The sequence below is a fragment of the Marmota marmota genome, unplaced genomic scaffold (genome assembly GCF_001458135.2).
Source record: "Marmota marmota marmota unplaced genomic scaffold, marMar, whole genome shotgun sequence".
In the NCBI taxonomy this organism is placed as follows: domain Eukaryota; kingdom Metazoa; phylum Chordata; class Mammalia; order Rodentia; family Sciuridae; genus Marmota; species Marmota marmota.
In genome coordinates, this window is record NW_025999998.1 from 4,586,152 (window position 1) to 4,606,914 (window position 20,763).

General features: G+C 39.6%; 1 protein-coding gene and 1 non-coding gene across 2 annotated transcripts in view; one reads left to right on the forward strand and one right to left on the reverse strand.

Annotated features, from left to right (window-relative positions):
* The window catches only part of Gldc (glycine decarboxylase), an 86,004-nt gene that overhangs the window by 11,985 nt on the left and 53,256 nt on the right, over nt 1-20,763 (forward strand). The window contains exons 3-4 of the mRNA XM_048806775.1: nt 10,207-10,342; nt 17,417-17,581. Coding sequence (XP_048662732.1) covers nt 10,207-10,342; nt 17,417-17,581 — 301 coding nt within the window. The remainder of the gene's footprint in view (nt 1-10,206; nt 10,343-17,416; nt 17,582-20,763) is intronic.
* Nucleotides 19,951-20,024, reverse strand: Trnan-guu. The gene has a single exon. It is a non-coding gene; the product is annotated as a tRNA-Asn (tRNA).

A 20,763-nucleotide genomic window follows, 5' to 3' on the forward strand; every position in this document is an offset into this window, starting at 1 on the left:
AAAAAAAAAAAAAAAAAAAAAAAAAAAGAAGGCCTGGAGATGTGGCTAAGTGGTTAAAGCACCCTTGTGTTCAATCCCTAGTACCAAAAAAGAAAAGAAAAGAAACGGGGTCTTAAGGCATGGCATGCCTGGCCAACCCCCGAATTTTTTTTTTAAACAAAAATTGCAAACTGAGAACTTTTGTAAGAATTCTCAATGCTTGCTCAACATACTAACTGATTAAACAATGAGAAAATAAAAAATCTCTGGAAATCTGAAATTATTGTAAGCACTGTATTTTTTGAAAAATATTATAAATAGCAGCAGGTTTCCATTTATAAATGTTCCTCTGAAGCCTTTACTTTAGGGATGCAGTTGAACCAAATGTGAGAACAATATGTTTTATTTATCATATGGAGTATGTGATGGGTGAATTATTGCAAAAATTGATCTATCTGTTTGTGAGACTTTAGGTGAATTTTCCTTGCAACACATCGATTCACCTGTTTTCTGAGCACTTACTATGTGCCTGTCAACCCAGGATGCCTCTGTTCACAGAGAGAATACAATTTACATGATGAGATTCTGGATTGAACTACTGATTTCTCCATAGGACTAATCTTATGATCTATAAAAAAATATCATTCCTTCTAGCAGTGTAAGTTGTTGGAGTAAGGCTCTTAGAACATGTTCTTCCTTAACAGTGTGCCCTTGGGTAATGAAGAGGAAAAACAAATATTCCACTGATTCTCATTTCAAATTAACCTTTTGGCCTGATTACATAGGTTATCTGATGTCCCAGATAACTATTAATTGCAACATTTCTATGTATGTTTCTTTAAAATAAACATTCAGGGCTGGGGGGTGTAGGCCTTGGGTTCAATCCTCAGTACTGCAAACAAAATAAAACAAAGCAAATAATAATAATAATAATAATAATAATAATAATAATAATAATAATAGATTAAAGGAAGAGGGGTTGTAAAGGAGCCTCCCACAGAAAGGAATAAGATTCAAAGGAACAAAATGACAGACATGATGCTCCTACTTGTCCACTGAGGACGCTGCTCTAGTGATCCTATAACTAGAAGGATCTTGAAGTTGTGGCTTTTGAGTGAGTAGGACAAGCTGTATGACTGCTTACTTTATGCTGACCCTTGAGGGACCAAAGAGCCATTAAAAACACAGAGGAGAAGTACCTCAGCTGCTTTTGGGTAGTGGAGATGTCCTAAGGAAGGTTCTAGTTCCTAAGAGTCATGAAGGACTGAGTCATATGATTTATTATTTATTTTATTTTTTTGGTACCAGGGATTGAAGAGAGGGGCACTTAACCACTGAGCCACAACCTCAGGCATTTTTTATATTTTATTTTGAGACAGGGTTTTGCTAAGTTACCTAGGGCCTCACCAAGTTGCTGAGGCTGGCTTTGAACTTGTGATCCTCCTGCTTCAGTCTCCTGAGCTGCTGGGTTACAGGCGTGCACCACTGGCCCTGGCTTCATATGGTTTATTAATTGGCTGAGCAAGAAAGAAGATGGGGAAGATCGTGGCAGGTTGGGGTGAGGAGAGTCCATGTGGTGCTCCTGCCTTGGCTACATTATCACACATGCTGCTTCTCTATCAGTCTCCAGTTTTCAGTTTAAAGTCTGCATTCTACACTGTGCAGATCTTATGGTTTGGTTTGGCTTCCTGGAATGAACAAATTCTGTGATTGAACAGACTTTGGTTGTGAAACTCTTCTCTGCTCATGGGGGAAAATTGACAATAGGATACATGGGCTGTGGAAGTGGGCTTAAGCCAGGTGGTTATGGGGGAACTAAAAAAGTATTGTAAATAATCAGGTGAAATAAAGGAAAGGCTAAGCATTAGGTTGGAATTTGTACCCAAATTCTGGCTTTAATTAGAAAAATCAGAAAATCTTAACTTGTGCTGTCATTCATAGCCTATTTATCTTGACTGATACCCAGACCCTACCCCCATGGTTTCCGGCACAGCTTTGAAGCCAAGGATCTGCATGTTGGCAAGAAAAATCTGCCAAGGCGGTCTCTGTCCTCACATTCTGGTCCCAGATTTCCTCTTTAGTCTCTGGCAGAGAAAGGCCTTTCTCAAATTGGTGACATTGTCTGGGCAAATTCAAATATGAGTTTGTTGGTTTTCGGTCCTGATGATTTCCTTGGAGACCTGTTCCTAGTATCTTGCCAAGTGCATGAAGAGCAAGGAACGGAAGGGAGGCAGGCTGTGACGCTGGCTAGAGGCTGCTCTGTGCAAGACACTGCTGGCTGGGCTGCCCAGGAAACGCCAGAGTCAGGGAGTGACAAGGCTCTCCCACCGGGTATTTCCCAGGTGGTGTTTCATTCTAGGCATAACATTATAATTTATTTAGGTACCAGGGATCGAACTGAGGGGTGCCTAACCATCGAGCTGTATCCAAGCCCTTTTTGTTTTTATTTTGAGATGGGGTCTCGCTAAACTGTTTAGGCCCTACTTAGTTGCTGAGTGTGGCCTTGAATTTGCAATCCTCCTGTCTCAGCTTCCAAAGTCTCTGGGATTACAGGTGTGTGCCACCACACCTGGCTTAGTTTTTGAGAAATAGTATAGACACATTGTCCAAAACTCAAAAGTACAAAAAGATATACAGGGAAAAGTACAACTTCTTCCCATTTCTAATCTTATTTTTTTTTGGTGAATTGTCTTAGAGATGTTCTGTTCAAATAGCATGCATATATATTTATTCTTTTAAAAATATAATGATAGCATACTCTATACATTGTAGAATGTTAGCCATAACAATCTTAGATTGTTATAGAAGAAAAAGTGAAGCATGGATACATTTTACATATAATTTAGGCAAAAAAAAAAAATTATAGTAAGGTTGTATTTGGGGTAAAGAGTTAAGGATGGGGAATAGTGTGTATGTGTGTTTAGATTTAGCACATATCTCCACTCAGCCTGCCTGTCCGTTTCAATGACATTGTATAGTTCTTATGCAAATTCTCATATATGGGCAATTAAAAATTACCTCTAGCAAGGCATCAAGTATTTAATAGTTAAATTGATTTATTTCTGTTAGAAAGTATTTATTTAGGGGCTGGGGATGTGGCTCAAGCAGTAGCGCGCTTGCCTGGCATGCGTGGGGCCCGGGTTCGATCCTCAGCACCACATACAAACAAAGATGTTGTGTCTGCCGAAAACTAAAAAATAAATATTAAAAAAAATTATTAAAAAAAAAGAAAGTATTTATTTAGCGTAGTTATCTTGATATTTTAGGCAGAAGTGGCAAGGAAGTTGCTTCTAGAAAGACTTCTAGAATTATATAAGGAAGAAGGAAGTATTCATTCTGAATTCTGAGAAGCAGGAGCAGTACAAGTCATCACCTGTGAATTCTTAGGAAGCAATGCTGAGAGGCCACTGAACTCTGTTCCTGGTACATTAGGACCAGAGCATTATGCAATGCTCTGAGGCAGAGGAGTAAACAAGGTCAGAAGCAGGTGCTTGTTCCACAAGGAAGGAACTTACTGCTTAGGTGCCTGAAGGATTGCTAGACTCCCTCCTGGCTGGGAGTACACAGTGTCTGACTGCCCTGCAGGACTGTCAGCAAGCATTTGGAAAATGACAACTTGTCTCCAAGTAGTTCTATTTTTCAATTTCCCCCCACACACACACACACAGTTTGTTTGTTTGGTACAACATGGTTGTACATAATGGTGAATCTGTGGTTGCATATTCGCACATGCACATAATATAACAATATAATTTGGCCAATATCATTTCCCAGTATTTTCCCTTTTCTTCTCTCCTCCCTCCCCCTGTTCCCTTTCCTCTATTCATCTCTCTTCCAAGTAGTTCTTAGTAGATGCTCCTTTTCTTAATCTCTCTCATTTTCCCTTGGTTAGTTTTATCACAGTCACATTCAAGAAGATAGTTATAGGAATCAGACCTGTGCCCAGGAGCAAGCTATTTTTGTCAAGTTGGAAGGAAAATTGTAAGGAATGTGCATTCGTGAGGTTGGCTCTAGGGGGTAGTCCCAGTCTTCTTTTTCCTCTTCCCTTTGTACACACAGCTTCCTTGGGCTGTGCTGCCTGGGGGTTGGATGGCACAATTGCTTCTTTATAATGCTTCTCTTACTAGGTAGGGGAAAAAGGCTGCCACTTTGGGATTAAGGATTCTACACTGTTTTCTCTAGCAAGAGAGTTCTTTTCCACTGGAGAAAATAAGTGACAGTGGTGGGCATTGTGTGCTAGAATTTTGAGTTTTATTTAGACCTGATCATACTCTAGAACTTACTAAGTTCAATTTCAAGTAAGTTCAGCAAGTAGAAATCTGATTGTGGACCCCCGCCCCCCATATCATTGCTATTTGGGTGTCACTTATGATTATAACTGACTCTGGGTTCCTAAATTCATCATTTGACTCTTCTGCAGATTTGACCAAAGTGAGATTTCATGAGTGGGTTTGAGCAATGGCAACCAGTGAACAAATATTTGAAATGATTCAGACACTCACTAGGCTGGTGTTTGGAAAACTCTTTTTTTTTTTTTTTAATTGTGTAGATGGGGGAGCCTGCAATCTTAAGATTCTTATCATGAAAAGGAGAAATTTCACTCTGTTCATCATGTCACAGACTGTCCTGGCTTCTAGCTGTGGAGCTTGGACATGATAAAGAATGGGTAAATTAATGGCAATGGCTTTTCACACTGTTCACGCTTTAGGAACCTTGACCAGGTACTTGCCCTACTCCTGTTGGCTCCAGTGTCTATTAGCTTGGTGTACAGGGGACAGCTTATTCTCTTCACACTCTTTTCTCAACCCAGATAAAACTGAGCATGAAGATCAGGCTATGATGAGGTCACATTGGGGGAAATAAAATGCATATCAATCCCAATCTGGATAGTCAGGAGCATCAACACATGCTTGAAAAGCTTGGTTGGTGCTATAGGGACTAGGGTTGTATCTTTATGGGATTAGAAAGTTCTGTGTCTTAGCTTGACCATATTGTTTTTTTTTTTTTTTTTTTTTTGATGTGAACAGCAAAGAGGTGTTTATTGCGAGCTAGCTCGGTCCTCCGCGCGCACACATAGCAACTGGTGACGCTGAGAGGCCCCGAGCCCAGGGTTTGTAGCAGTTTTATACACTTTGGGGAAGGCAGGGACTTCGCATACATCATAGCATCTCTTAGCAAATCATCACACACTGAGGGAAAATCAAATAACAACTCTAAAACATGATTAGCACAGTCACTGGTGGGAACAAGTTGGGTAGGGGTGATTGGTTACTACAAGAGGGTGATTCATTTGAACTGATTGGCTGTTCGTGCTGAACTACATGGTTTCCCAACACGTTATCAACCACCATAAACTACTGGGAGGGTCACCTGGCCTCCCAGGTATTTCCCTGTGTCATGCTGATTGGTGGCTGCTAGGGGGTTGCTATGGATCCTCACATAGCCTGACTGAATCAGGGACACCTGGCGCAGCAGATCTCTCCTGTTATTTGTAGATAAGCAACTTAGCAGGGTGGGAATGTGCCTAGGAGTGTGACCATATTCTTGATCTTCTCTGTAATTAACTTTTTTTCATTTATGCTTATTGGCTTTTAAAATTTTCAGGGTTTTTGGGTTTTTTTTTTGGCTTGATAGTGAGGATTAAACCCGGAATTACTCTACCACTGAGCTATATCACTAGCCATGTCTCAGTCTCCCAAATAGCTGGAATTACAGGGTGAACCACCATAACAGGCTCAGGTGTTTTATTCAAGTGCATAAGACTTCAGTGACTGCTGTAAGGGATGCTGATTTATATCTTGAACTAACGTGGAATGTGCTAATTCCTGGCATGGTGTCTTTTCTTCCTTGCTATTGAAGGCATGGGGGCAAGGCCGGACAGGGGCCATGTGGTAGGAGATTACAGAAGGAAGGGAGATAGGAATTGGCTTCTCTGTCGTCTGGAACTCTTCACCTTTGCTTATCTTTGTGGACAGTTCTGTTGGGGAGTATGAGGCAACAGTTTTCTTTTACAAGGAAAATTCGGACCTCTCCACTATTCCAGTTGAGAGGCTGGGGTCTCCAGAAATTTTCACACTTGAGTGATATACCTAAGCTTTTCAAAAGGCCAATTAGCATAAATGAAGAACAAAATAATTAATTTTAAAGATGCAGAAGCATAAAAATGGACAATATTGAGACACAGGAGTTTCTAGCTATGAGAGCTCCAAAAGGAAGATCTTGGAGCAGAGGGCAGTGTGAGGCCCAAGAAAAGCATTTCCTGTGCCCCTGGGTTGGCTGTCCTTGGTTTCCCCTTTCTGAGGTTCCTCTTAATTCACCTGTGATAGTCTGAGTTTTTAAGGGGGCGGGGAATTGAAAAGCTTTCAATCTCTGAAAGAAAGCATAACAGAAAAAGTTAAATATGAGAAGCCAGGCTTGTTGACCCTACCATGTCTATGCTCTGTTCCACCACTCTGAAAACCCTCTTCTAAGTGGCAGGTGCCCTCCTGGTTCCTGTGCTATCTGTCCAGTGAAGAAACAGGGCTATCTACCCTGTCCTCTCTACTAGTCTTGAGAGTCTGGTCTTGTGGAGCTAGGGTGGTGCCCTGCCTTCTAGGGACGTTTGTGTGTGTGTGTGTGTGTGTGTGTGTGTGTATTTCCACCAATATGAAAGATAGTTCCTATTTGGGGTCTATAAGATAGACAGATCTCCCTCCAAGAGAAAGGATCTTGCGTCTCAATGGGAATTTGTACACACAGCCAGAGCTACTATTAAAGAAGTAGAAAACAAGACTGTAGTGAAGAGGGACAGTTTACAGGCAAAATCAAAACAACCCATTTGAGCACCTACTCATGAGGAAAGAACGGGAGACTTTTTGCTGAGGAAGCAGAAGACTGGTATCTTGTGTTCCCAGAGGGAAGAGATCTGGGTTTGGTTTTAGTTTAGAATTCTCTTGATTCCAGCTCCTGTCACCTCCTTGACCTCCTGACTTTGAGTCTTTGAAGTGCAATTTTCAGATATTCTGGCTTAATGAGGGATCATAATCATGGCTCTTGGCATAAAGCCCAATTCCTATCTCTGAAGTCCCATATGTTCTCATGGGACAGGAAAAGGGGGAAGGAGACTCCTGTACTGGAAGAATCATGTTGGCAGCTTAACTATGAAAACTTCTGATCTAAATAATCCTTTTGGCTCCTATCAAATATATTTGAGCTATTTCTAATTATGTCACCTACATTAGATTGTTTTCCTCCAGGTATGGGGCAAGTTAAACATCAGCCACTGAGTTGGTTATGTGAGCTCTGTCAGTTGAGGAACACCACAACTGCAAGACCCCTTTGCCTCTCCCACGTTAGGCTGTGAGAAGGGTGGGCAATGCTCAGGGCAGATCTTTGGGCTGGATAATTGGCTCTGACATCTGGCCAAGTTACACTGAGGAGCTAGGGGGAAAGCACTGCACTTTTCTATATAGATTTTTAATACATTCCAGAAACGTAACACCAGCTGTCTTGTGCCAGTGGATACGAAGATTGTTTTTAGGGAGTGAACATACTATTTGGGTTGATTACTTTGCTAGTAGAATCTTAACAATGTAAGGAATGTCTGGCAAAATGCTGGAGTTCACCAAAGCCTCTGAGTGTGATTTGACCAGACAGAGGGTTCAAGCACAGAGCAGCCTCTGTGGAAAATGGCTGATAGAACTGTCTATATTAATTTGCCAAGACTGACATAAAAAGGGACCTCAAACTGGATGGCTTAAACAAAAGAAATTTATTCTCTCATAGTTCCAAAGACTATAAAGGCCAAAATTGAGGTGTTGGCAGGGTTGGTTCTATTGTGGAACTCTAAAGGAGACTTTTTTGTATATTTTCTGGTCATAGCTGGCAGTCCTTGGCTTGTAGAAGCATCACTCCAATCTCTGCTTTTATCATAACATGCATGGCATTCTCCTTGGGTCCATGTCCCTGTATTAAAATTTCCCTCTTCATGTAAGGATACCAGTCATTGGATTAGAGATGACCCTAATTTAGCACGATCACATTTTAAATTGATTGGATCAGCAGACTCAATTTCCAAATAAGGTTACATTCACAGATACAGAGAATTGGGATTTCAGTGTATCATTTTGTGGGACACAATTCAACTCACGATATTCCTCTTAACCATTTCCCTCCAGGACTGTTGCCTATCCTCTGACCTCATCTCCCTCTGTCCAGGGTCTTCCCCCCATGATCTTTCTACACCATCAAAAGAATGATCTTTCTATAATGTTGAAAAAAATTATATTATTCTTTTGCTTGAAAATATTCTCTGACTTCTTAAATCTGTACTCTTGATTTGACAAATTCCTTTATTCTATTCTCATTTGAGAACTGGACCCTTTGTCCTTATGGCATAATGTGGGGCAGGGACCAGACCTCTTGCACAGGATCTTAATTGAACCTGGCTTTCCCTGCCAGGCACTGCTAATTAGTCTCCCCTCCTACTGGGCTTCTGGATCACTCTGCTCCTTACATTACTTGGGAAGTAATCTAAGTAATTACTTGGGGTTTCTTGCATGATTGTTCCTACAGATGCCTTCCTTGTCTTTCTCCTCAGGTCTTAGTTATTATTGTATTTTGATTTATTTCCTAAGCTTTCACTGAAAGAAGGCAAGATAGACCTCCATAAGGCAGTTGGGTTATATATACTCATGAAACTAGTAACTCACAAAGTTGTCTTTCCTTAATCTACTGTGGTAATGTGACACACTGCTTATGAATTTATTTCTGTATGTGTGGTGGAGGGTGACAGTGTTTTCATTCAGGATAAAAATATATTGATGAAAACAATATTGAGAGATAAAACACTGTGAAGCCTCTTCCTAGCCGTTTTGCTGACTTGATTTTGATGTGCCTACATTTTTCTGAGATGGCAACAAGAAAATCAGTTCCAGGGATTAAGTGACTGAATCCCTAGGAAGATTTTAAGGATACGTACATTTGCTAAACAGTTAAATTTAGTAGCATGATCTATTTGCAGAGGGACAGAAGTCTTGTTCAGTGGGTTAAAGTGTGGGATCCAGAGTTAGAGACTGGATTGGTAATCCTTTAATTTAAATCCATGTGACCTCAGGGAAGTGGTCCTCTTTAAGCCTTTGTGTACTTCCTGGCAGAGTTCATGTTCAATAAATCACCGGTGCCATTATTATTTTGTTGATTTTCATATGAATGACCTACATCTGAGAATTTTATAAGTTTTACTTGATAAAATGGAAATGCTGGGTGGCAATGCTTGTAGGTCTTTTATTTTAATTGATATTTCTTGTTGAATGATGAGCTTTTCATAAGTAGCCCTTCCAGTGACACAAAGGGAAGTGTTTGATTCAGTGGAAGAATTGTAGAGAAAATGTAACTTATGTTTTTAAAAACTGCAACCTTTCCTGCTTGCAGAAAGTATAGACAATTTAAAAGGAAAAACAGTGAGATAGAATTTTTATTTAGACTAAATATAACAAACATGGAAGGCAGAAAGAATAAACCCGGAATGAGGCAAGAGTTAAACTTGGTCAATTCTGCAGGTATGGTGGCACATATCTAGCAATTCAGGAGGCTGATATGCAAAGATCACAGTTCAAGGCCAGTCTCAGCAACTTAGTGAGACCCTCTTTCAAAATAAAAAATAAAATGGTCTGGGGATGTAGCTCAGTATAAAGCACCTGTGGGTTCAGTTTCTAGTACTCAAAGCAGGGGAAATTGATCAATTCTGGCAAACAAAGAGCACCCCTCAAAAAAACAAAACAAAACAATAACAACAACAAAACAACTTACTATGAAGGGCCAACCTTTAGGAAAATATGAGTGCTATTTGGTTGGTTTTTATTTGCTTGTTTGCTTTTTATGGGGATTGAACCTTTACCAGTGAGCTACATCCCTGTTCTTTTTTATTTTTTATTTTGAGTCAGGGTCTCACTAAGTTGCTGAGGCTGGCCTCAAACTTATGATCCTCCAGCCTCAGCCTTTTGAGTCTCTGGGATTACAGGTGTGCACAATCATACCCAGTCTCTCTCCCTCTCCCTCCCCCACCCCTCTCTCATTTTTAAAGATTTCCACATATAGTACCTAGAGTTGGTTGGATAGATGATTATATTTTCCATATATCTGTTCTCCTCATTTAACTATTCAAACAAAATGAAGCTTTTAAACTGTACTTAGCGTTCCCTTCTGAGACATTTTCTCTTCTAACATTTCTTTCTTTCCCACAATCAGGTGAAAATGAAATCCTTGCAACTCTGCGTGCCATTTCCAGCAAAAACCAGATTTGGAGATCGTATATTGGCATGGGCTATTATAACTGCTCAGTGCCACAGACCATTTTGCGGAACTTACTGGAGAACTCGGGATGGTAATGTATCTCCTGGTTACAGAACAGGAATACTCTGATCTGCCTGATTCTTCCCATCCTCCTCCTTTCCCCAAGGTGCGTCAAGCCCACATGCTGACACCTAGACCCTGATACTGTCTCTAAGCTCCAGGAACCTACCTGATTTCTCTGACTGGGAAGTCTCCTTGCTCAAGTGTTGAGTAAATAGAAGCTTCTTCCTGCTTTTATTCCCATAACATCTAGCACTGTAAATTGCAGATGCTGATAGTGACTTTCTCTCTGCAACTTGGTTTCTGCGTGCTGTCTTTGAGCAGGACATCAAACCCACAGGTGGTAGACTCAGGGCTTTAGTCCTCTTTGGAGATCCTGGAACTTTAAGCTAGGTCTAAGCTTCCTTAGTGAATCAGTGTTGGTGTCCAGGAGAGAACTCATTGGGTTGTCTTCTCTCAGAATTTGAAGGTCACAGATAATCATTCCTTCCACCCCTCCCTACCCCATATCTGGATTCGTGACCAAATGAAAATGAAAAGACAATTGTTATATAAATGAAGATCATGATATTTGTTGATTACTTAGCACTTCATTGACAAAGAGAGCATGTGTATTCTGTGGATAGGCTCTTCTTGAAAAGACAAGAGAAAGGCCTGGGTTGTGCATACTTGTTACTTGCTCCAGTTACCTTACCCCTCAGATGAGTCATTCTGCTCTTTAGGGGTCTGCACAATGAATGCCTGACTGTGCCTCATGGCCACTCTGGCTCTCACTGATGGAACACCCTGAATGCACTTTCACATTTGAGGAACAACTTGGAGGCCTCTTTCATGCCCTCTTTGTTGTCTCCCATTGCTGAGTGCTAAAAGTCATAAAGAGCCAGAGAAGTTTACATCCCAGTGCTAAACAAGCAAATACCTTGGTCATGTCCTGCTGGGCAGAGGCCACGCCTCCAACAGTGAATGAGGACAGATGAGGGCAGTTGCTGCTTCTGTCTCTTGGGAAATAATGGCTAACCATGGAGAAAGGAAGGCAGGGCCCTCTGTGCCTCCTCTTCGGATTGGTGACATTTTATAAGCTAGAATATTTGAATTGAAACTTTATTTCAAGTGAAGGCTTAGTCCAAAAGGAAGCTGTCTACTTGGGAATATAGGTGTATACTTATTCCCAGTATAAAAACAGAGCTAATATGCAGATGGAGAGATGGTGATGATTCCTAGGTATTTTGTTTGTTTCTGTAAGAAATAACTTTAATTTCTAGTAGAACCATTATTATGTGAGGACAGAATAACTGGTTGCTTCTGCAATTCAAATGTATTTATAACAAGATACAGAGATTATCTTTCAGATTAACATATATAAAATCAACTTTAGTAAATGGCAGATCAAGGAATCACCTCAACAGGATCTTTTAAAATTCCAAAGTTCATTTAAAATTGACAAATCTTAAAATTTTGATCAATACTTTGTATTTTTAATCTGCTTTTCCCTAAGTATCACTGTCACCTGGCAGGTGAGAGTGCTTTGTCCTAGTGTTATCTGTGTCACATCTTTATAGGAGCCAGATCTGTTGGCACAATCATACCTGCATTGCTATGCCTGCATGTAGTTTTTAGTTTCAATATGCTCCACTTCTTTATTAATAACAGGAAGACGAGACCATCTAAGAACTCGTTTTTATGCTTGGGGTGTATATGTGAAGGTGTTTGCATTACTGAGGGCTTCTTTTCCACTGTGATACTGGTAAAAGTTTGAATGGTCAACTCCAAGGTTGACTTCAAAAGCAAATGGCCTGTCTCTCTGCTGCCCTTAAAAAACAAAACAAAACAACAACAACAAAAAACCTTCCAAAGTTCATGAATGGGCAGCAATTTTCCAGCTGTCTGAGTGCTGGCCTGCAGCCTTTGCTCTTGGTGGCCATAGAGAATATTCACCATATGGCTCTCTGGTTGTGAACGAATGTGTTCGTTTACTTTAGAAGCAGCCAGCGTTTGAGGGGGAGGCAGTGTTTTGTGTGCCTTTCAATTTCCATTTTGGGTGCATATTAAATATTGTTTCTTTCCATTCTCTGAAAGCTAATCTGAACCAGAGAGAGATACTGCACCCTACCAGCACTGATAGGGAGGGCTGTGCACGCGTGGGTGGTGGACTTCACATTATCATCCTTCTGAATGGTTTCCATAGAGATGGAACCAACAAATTCCGGTGACGTGAGGTGAAAATAAATGGGCAACACAGCCTCGAAAGAATACAAACATTTAGGCCCTTAAAAGAAAATTTATATCAAATCTAGAGTTTGTTTTATGGGGTCCTCTGTTCCAACTTTTCAACTGCTGATAACATGAGTAACTAATATCATCAGTAACATTCACATTTTCTTTGTGGCTTTCTGTTTTATGTAATTTTGGTACCAGGATTAAAATGAGAGACACTCATGAGTGTTTGTCTTCATGCAAACCCCCACTACTTCCCTTCCTTCCAGTTCTAAAAGAAAGTCACAGCCAAAATGATAGAGAATACTAATTCATTTGAATAAATGTTAATGTCATGTTGAAAATATCAGACATCCTATTTGAGCAGAACTAAAAGCTTTCTTGGATAGGCAGATACTTTTGAAATATATATTAAAATACATACAGAAACCAACTGAATTAATTAGTCAAGACATAGACATTATGGACCACAGACACATTTTCTTTCTTCTTTTTTCTTTTTTCCCTTTGCTGTGCTAGGGATTGAACCCAGAGGTGCCATTCCACTGAGATGCATCCTAATACATCCTAGTTCTTTTTTTTTTTTTTTTAACATTTATTGTTTTAGTTGTTGGTTGACACAATCCCTTTATTTATTTATTTATTTTTATGTAGTGCTGAGGATCGAACCCAGTGTCTCACACATGCTAGGCAAGCGCTCTACCTCTGAGCTACAACCCCAGCCCCATCCTAGTTCTTTTTATTTTTGATTTTGACACAGGATCTACCAAGTTGCTGAGACTGGCCTTCAATTTGCTATCCTCCTGCCTTAGCCTCCCAGTAGCTGGAACTAAGGCATGCATGCCTCTTTATATGGACTCTTAGAACACATGATTCTTACAGGCACATTAATTTTCTAAAGCCATGGATTTAGAAGGCAACAATTATCAGTGTTCTTTTTCATTCGAAAGAATTTGCAATTACTAATTTACCAGTGCTGTTTGCTTGAATAACAATTGGGCACTATATTGCCATTTCCAAAATGTTTTATGTATGTGAATCTGATTTGAGTGTTAAGAAAAACCTTTGATATAAGTAGTTAGCTCCATTGATGGCCAAGAGGAATCAGCTAGAGAGTTATTTGTCTGAATTCACAACTAGTAAGTTAAAGAATTAAAATTGAAATTCAGTACTATTGCTACTACCTCCTTTTTTCCCCCCTGGTGGTGCTTGGGTTTAAACCCAGGGCCTTATATGTGCTAGGCTAGCACTCTACCACTGAACTATATCCTTAGCCCTTCTTATTTTATTTGTGGTGCTGGGGATTGAACCCAGGGCCTTATGCATACAAGGCAAGCACTCTACCAGCTAAACTATATCTCTGTCCCCTTATATGATTTTTGAGACAGGTTCTTGTTAAATTGCAGAGGCTATCCTTAAACTTACGTTCTTTCTGCCTTGACCTCCCGAGTAACTGGGATTTTAGGGGTGTGCCACCATGCCCTGTGCCCAGGTGTCTTAATACTAGATATAGGGAAATCTTTTGAGTCAATGTGCTATTTACTGGTGTACAGACAGGTATAAACTTTCTGGAGAGGAAGATGACGATATGTACTGAGAACCTTAAAACTAATTATCAAATATGAATTAAAATTCTACTTCTAGGAATTTATTCGGAGGTAATAGACCTAGATAAGCTTGTTCACTATTATGCTATTTTTGATACTAAAATCAAATATCATATTAAACTTGAAGGAACTTGTTAAATGTAAATTCATAATTGTTATCATTTAAATAAAATAAAAACATTTAATACCATAGAATAATTAGATTTTTGAATAATATGTAAAGTTGTTAAATTGTCTATGGAATAATGTTAACTGAAAAACAGGATATAAGAGTTTATGATGAGGGCTGGGGATGTGGCTCAAGCGGTAGCGCGCTTGCCTGGCATGCGTGCGGCCCGGGTTCGATCCTCAGCACCACATACAAACAAAGATGTTGTGCCCGCCGATCCTCAGCACCACATACAAATAAATAAATATTAAAAAAAAAAAAAAAAAAAAAAAAAAAAAAAAAAAAAAAAAAAAAAAAAAAAAAAAAAGAGTTTATGATGAATATAATCCTACTTTTAGATATAAATATGATTATAATATAGAAAAGAGACTGAAAGAAATGCACTGAATGTTAACTGTAGTTACCTTGAAATTTGAAGATTATGAGCAATTTTATTTTCTCAATAGTCATCTGAGTTTTCCAACTAATTACAATGAATATGTACAACATAATCATAAAAAAAGATAGTAAATATATCCCTGGCATACAGAAAGTAGTTAATAAATGGTATCTAATGTCTTTAACTCTTGGAACATATAGTAAAATAAAAATTAGTGTTATCCTTACCATGCAGAGAAAAATCACTGCTTAATATTTGGTTTACTAGCTTGTTTTTACAAATGTACAAAAATAGGATCATAGTATTTTATATTTCACTTTAAAAATCAACATTTTGAAAATATTCTAAAGTCAGAAAATATTTATTTAGAGCATTGTTTTCAATGAGTGCACGGTATTATATGTGTGTTTTAAATTATTTTACCATTCCTACTAGTGAACAATTAAGGTTGTTCCTTGTTCTCCCCATTCAGTGCTGCTGAATTCTTTCAGAACACCACTCTCTCCCTGATGCTTATCTTGTTCAAGGTCTTTCTCCATGGATATACTAAATCCTTGGTTTGTGCATATGCCTCTGTGTGTCTGTATACCGAACAGTGGATCTGAGCCAAATGGAAGTTTTGTGTTAGCCAGTCAACCTAAGCATGTGGCAGGAGTAGCGCCATGTCTGTCTTCATGGCGGCAAACGATGCATGAAGGTCTAGTCTGATTTGAGATCACAGCTGCCTGTTGTCCATGCCTTTTGTGTGACCCCATTTCTGTGCACATTCCCTTTTTAATGGCCTGCACTGTGCATTATGTGCCTCATTCATTCCAGTTCACCACTCACTTAGAATTTGACAAAACCTAATTTACAGTTGCTAAGCCAGGGTATTCAAGGAATTAACTGAAGCAAAAATTTAACATAGAAAAGAGACTGTATACACACATACACATATATACATTGTTACACCAGCAAGTTTCTGGAAATTATTTAAAAGTCTTGATATTGTACTGCTTGCTAAGGAAAACTCCTCCTTACACTTCCCCTAAGTGATAAAATGTTTAAAATAAACAAGACCCAAAAGATATTGATTTCAAATGCTTCAAAAAGGAGCAGGGGGGGGTGAATGGAAATATTCCAAAGATGATTACCAGAATAGGGGTGAAAGGAAAAGAACTTTGAAGAAATGAAAAGCAAATCAACCACCAAAAACTTTTTTCTAAGACTCTTTTGACTTGGAAATATAAATATAATAGAGATTTTTATGAATGCCAGTCTCCTGCAGGAGCATGGACACAGACCTGATCCATGTTGGTGGTAGTCAGAGCAAATGGGTTTTTGGTTAAAAAAGTAGCAGCTCTGTTATAAGTCCTCAATCACCCCCATCCTATCACCTTATTTTATTTAAGACATTTAATAATGTCTTAAATAAAATAATAATAATAATGTCTTAAATAAAATAAGGTGATAGGATTTCACTCTGAAATCTGAAATTATTTTATTTATTGTCTCTTTTCTCCCTTAAGATATATTTCCCTTGGAATCAGGGACTACTAACCACACTGTTTATGAACCTGTAATAGTTCCTGATACTAAGAAGATAGTAAACTGGAGGATGGGTGAATGAATGAAGAAATGAAAAAAAAAAAAATGAAGGAACTCAAGGGGTTAATTCAAATATCTAAAGCCACATTCTTGGCTGACAGCTAGCAGTCATAAGATTAGAATCCATGTCTATGGGGCCTTCTAATCATTTGTTACCCCTGAATTTTTTGATAGCTATGGAGTTAACCTTCATTGACTTAGTAGCTAGTGAGAATTCTTAAATGTCTATTAATTTATTCTTTCTTCTACGTCTTCTCTTTCTTTTCCTTCTCCTCCTCACCACCCCCTCTTCTCCTACCCCATTGAACCTGGGGCACTTTACCATTGAGTTACATTCCTAACCCTTTTTACATTTTTATTTTGAGATAGGATCTTGCTAAGTTGCTGGGACTGGCCTCAAATATGCAATCTTCCTGCCTCAGCCTCCTAAATTGCTAGGATTATAAGCATGTACCACCATGCCTATGCCCCACAGATATCTGTTAATTTCCTAGGAATATATAGACTGTCTCCTGTTTAATATAAAAAGGTTTCAAGTATTAGATACTAGGTTCTTGAATGCTTTCCTATTATGAGCTGTGAAAGATATGTGCTTTATTTCGAGGAAAGATAATAGGAAGTGAGAGTTCTGTTTATAATATCATAGGTAGGCTCATGTGGATTTTAAGAGATAATTTAAAATGAAACACATTTGTACAGTAAGATCATTAAAATAGTAATGTTCTGCCAGGCACAGTGGTCATGCCTGTAATCCTAGTAACTTGAGTGTCTGAGGCAGAAAGATTTCAAGTTCAAGGACAGCCTGGACAACTTATTGAGGCCCTTTCTCAAAAAATTAAAAGGTCTGGGCATGTAGTTCAATGGCAAAGCACTCCAAGTTTACTCCCCACTGCTCACCCTTCCCCCATATAGTAACATAGGTTAAAAAAAATTGTAGAAGAAGAAAAATAAGTATTGATTATCCCCCCAAACAAAGGATAATATTATTACTATGATTTAATTCTAATCTCCCTTACAAAAGCCAAAAGCGTTGCTCATTGATGTATATTTCTCAAGACATTCAGGTACTGAATTCTAAAATGAAGGCATTTCGTGAGCCTCTCTGAGCAGCAGACACAGTTTGGGCATGGTCTTGTATTTCCCTCCCAGGGTCACCCAGTATACCCCATACCAGCCAGAGGTGTCTCAGGGGAGGTTGGAGAGTTTACTCAACTACCAGACCATGGTGTGTGACATCACAGGCATGGACATGGCCAATGCATCCCTGCTGGACGAGGCGACCGCAGCTGCTGAGGCGATGCAGCTGTGCCACAGGTAAGAGGATCAGCCTGGGAGTCCCTCCAGGACAGGGACATCCTCCAGTTCCTCTCCTGATGTACATGGGAGCAGGCTCCACTATCCCTGTCAGTGCCTTTGTGACTTGTCTCTCTCTCACACACAAATTGGTATACATGAGAAACAACGTATCAGTAACATTGCATTAGTTAGCTGAGGTAACCAAAAGGTCTGATTGATATAATAAAAGCCACTATTGCTTAACATATAGGAAAGAAATTTCATTTTATCTTACATAATTTTAAGATCAGAGGTAACATTATGTTCAGGAATTTTATGGCTGCTGGAGCTCTGGCTGTCACATCTGCACTCAGGAAGAAGCCAAGGATACAGGGGACTGCTAGCTATATATGCCTTCTTTAAAAAAGATTTTTGGAAGCCCCCACTCAACAACTTTCACTTATACTTCAATGGTCACCCTTTTCTGCAGGTGACCTGGGGAAATAAGTTATGTTTAGATGGGCACATTGCTGCACCCAACATGTTGGGATTCTGTTACTTTAGGTGAAGGGACAAATGGATACTGGGAGGAACTGGTTAATTTGGAATGTAGTATGTAATAAGTATCACACTCTTTTATGAAGATATTGTACTCAGGTTACATTTAATATCAGTGTTTTTTTTTTAACCTTGTTTTCTTTTCCTATTTTACAATATATTGTGAACATCTCTTGATTTCCTTCGCCTGCTTTCTATGCTATATTGTCTCCATGGTAGTACTCACTTTCTTGGAAGCATGTAGTTTATTTCATGTCCTCCTATTCTTTGTTTCCATCATTTATTATTAGTAATAGCACTTCAGGTGCACCCCTGTAATAAATCATTGTCAAAACTTCTGATTATTTCCTGAGGATTCAGTTTTAGAAGTAGTTACTGGGTTGTGGTAATTTTTCTTCATTTCCTCTCCTTCCTTAATTCTCTGCCTCGTGAGTGTGTTAGAACATACCTTCCTGCTAGAATTCTCATGCCGATGGCCCTCTGGTTGGGAAATCTGCCCATTTCATGGTGTGTCCATCTGATCCCAAATGCCCATGGAGTTCTACTTCTTGGGTCCGACAGATCTGGGGGTGGAAAGAAGAGGCCCAAACTCCCTCAGTAGGTGTGGAGGTCCCTATGGTGGATTCCAGCCATAGGCCTTTCTGCTCCCTGAGCAGCCTTAAGGTGCGTTCAGGTTCTTCCTTCTGTGGGGGATGGACAGCCACAAAGGAGTGCCATCCATCTAACCCTTGGTAACTATTCTCAGCTTTTATTATCATTTTTCAATTGTGTGGTACTGGGGTTTGAACCCAAGGACTTAAGTGTGTTAGGCAAGTGCTCTACCACTGAACTATATCCCCAGCCCTTTAAAAAAATAAAACATATGTATGTACATGTATTTGGAGAGAGAGAGACAGACAGACAGAAACAAAGACAGGGACAAGGGTATAGATAGGGCCTGGGTAATTTGCCCAAGCTGTCCTCAAACTTGGGATCCTCCTGCTTCAGCCTGCCCAGTAGCTAGGATTACAGGCATGAGTCAGTGTACCTGGTTATTCTCAGTTTTTCACTGATTTCAACTCCCTGTTCCTACCATCTATCCTCTCTCCCCCTCCCTCTCCCTCTTTTTCTTTTTACTGGGGACTGAACACAGGGGTGCTTAACCACTGAGCTGGAGCCCTGGCTGGAGCTGGAGCTGGAGCTCTCAGACCTTTTACAAATTTTTTATTTAGAGACAGGGTCTCACTAAGTTGCTTAGGGCCTCACTAAGTTGCTGAGACTGGCTTTGCCACAGCTTCCTGAGCCACTGGGATACAGGCTGGATCACCATGCCCACCTCCCCCTGCCTCTTTTTCTATGTGGAAAAGTTCACCTCACACTTGTGGAGCCCAGGGGTTTCCTACCCTGATATATTCAGTATCCATGGGCTGTGCTCACACTCTGCAAATGCCTGAATTGTGTCTTCCCTTCATTCTCATTCCTTGGTGTCTGCATTTATATTTACTCTTGAAAAGCAGCCCTAAGAGCTTAGGTGTGTGCTTTTTATTTGTAGCAAAAATATTTTTTATTTTTATTTATTTTATTAGCTACACATGACATTACAATGATCTTGGCAATTCATACATTTGAATCATTGGGGTATAATTTCTCATTTTTCTAATTGTACAGATTGCAGAATCACACTGGTCATAGAGTCACCTATATACATACAGCCATCATAATGTCTATTCTATTCTGCTGCCCTTCCTATCCCCCCTACTCCTCCCCTCCCTTTTAAAAGCAGGGGGTGAATCGGCTAAGGATGAAGACAACGATAACAACCATAAAGTCTATTTCTGGGCTACCCTCACGGTTCACAAAATACACCTCCTTGTCCCTGGGTGGGCTCGAACCACCAACCTTTCGGTTAACAGCCGAACGCACTAACCGATTATGCCACGGAGACAGGCGCTAGCAAAAATATTTTAAATAGTGCTGTTTCTGTTTGTACCTCAGGTCATTTAGGCTCTCAGAGAGCTTTTTCTCCAGGTTTATTTAGATTCAAACTGTTAAGAGCACTGTGCATTGGATAACGAATCATTTTTGTATTTTCCCAACTCTGCCAATTCCTCTATTAATTTTATTTATTGTAAAATTTTGGAAAAAATTTCAGAAAGTTGAGTGGGATATAAGTAAAAGTAAAACCTGCTGTTTTCTTTTCTTAGTCCCCTGAAGCCATTGTTGATTATCCATTGTGTCTCCTTCTGGATATTAAGTGTATAGCACAATGCACACATATCCCCCCTCCCCACCCCTTTTCTTTTTATCCTAATGTGCTCATGATACCGAACTATGAGCATCCATCCCAGTTTTGTTGCTTGAAACCATGGGATGGTAGAGAGCTCCCAGGGTTCAGGTTCCATTCTACTCTTTGTGGTCCTGTATACCTCACAACCTAAGTCTTTTTCCTTTTGTATGAGTGAAGGAACTTGATTTAGATATATATTTTTAAAATGCTCCTTATGCCAATAAAATTCTAAGATGTATTGATTTATAAAATTTTTAAAAATTTCCACTTATATCTAACCATTGACCTTTCTGTCTTATTGTGATATATTTTTTTAAAAAATTTGAGCTGTTTTGCCAGGTGTAGGGTGCATGCCTATAATCCCAGCAATTTGGGAGCCTGAGGAAGATTGCAAGTT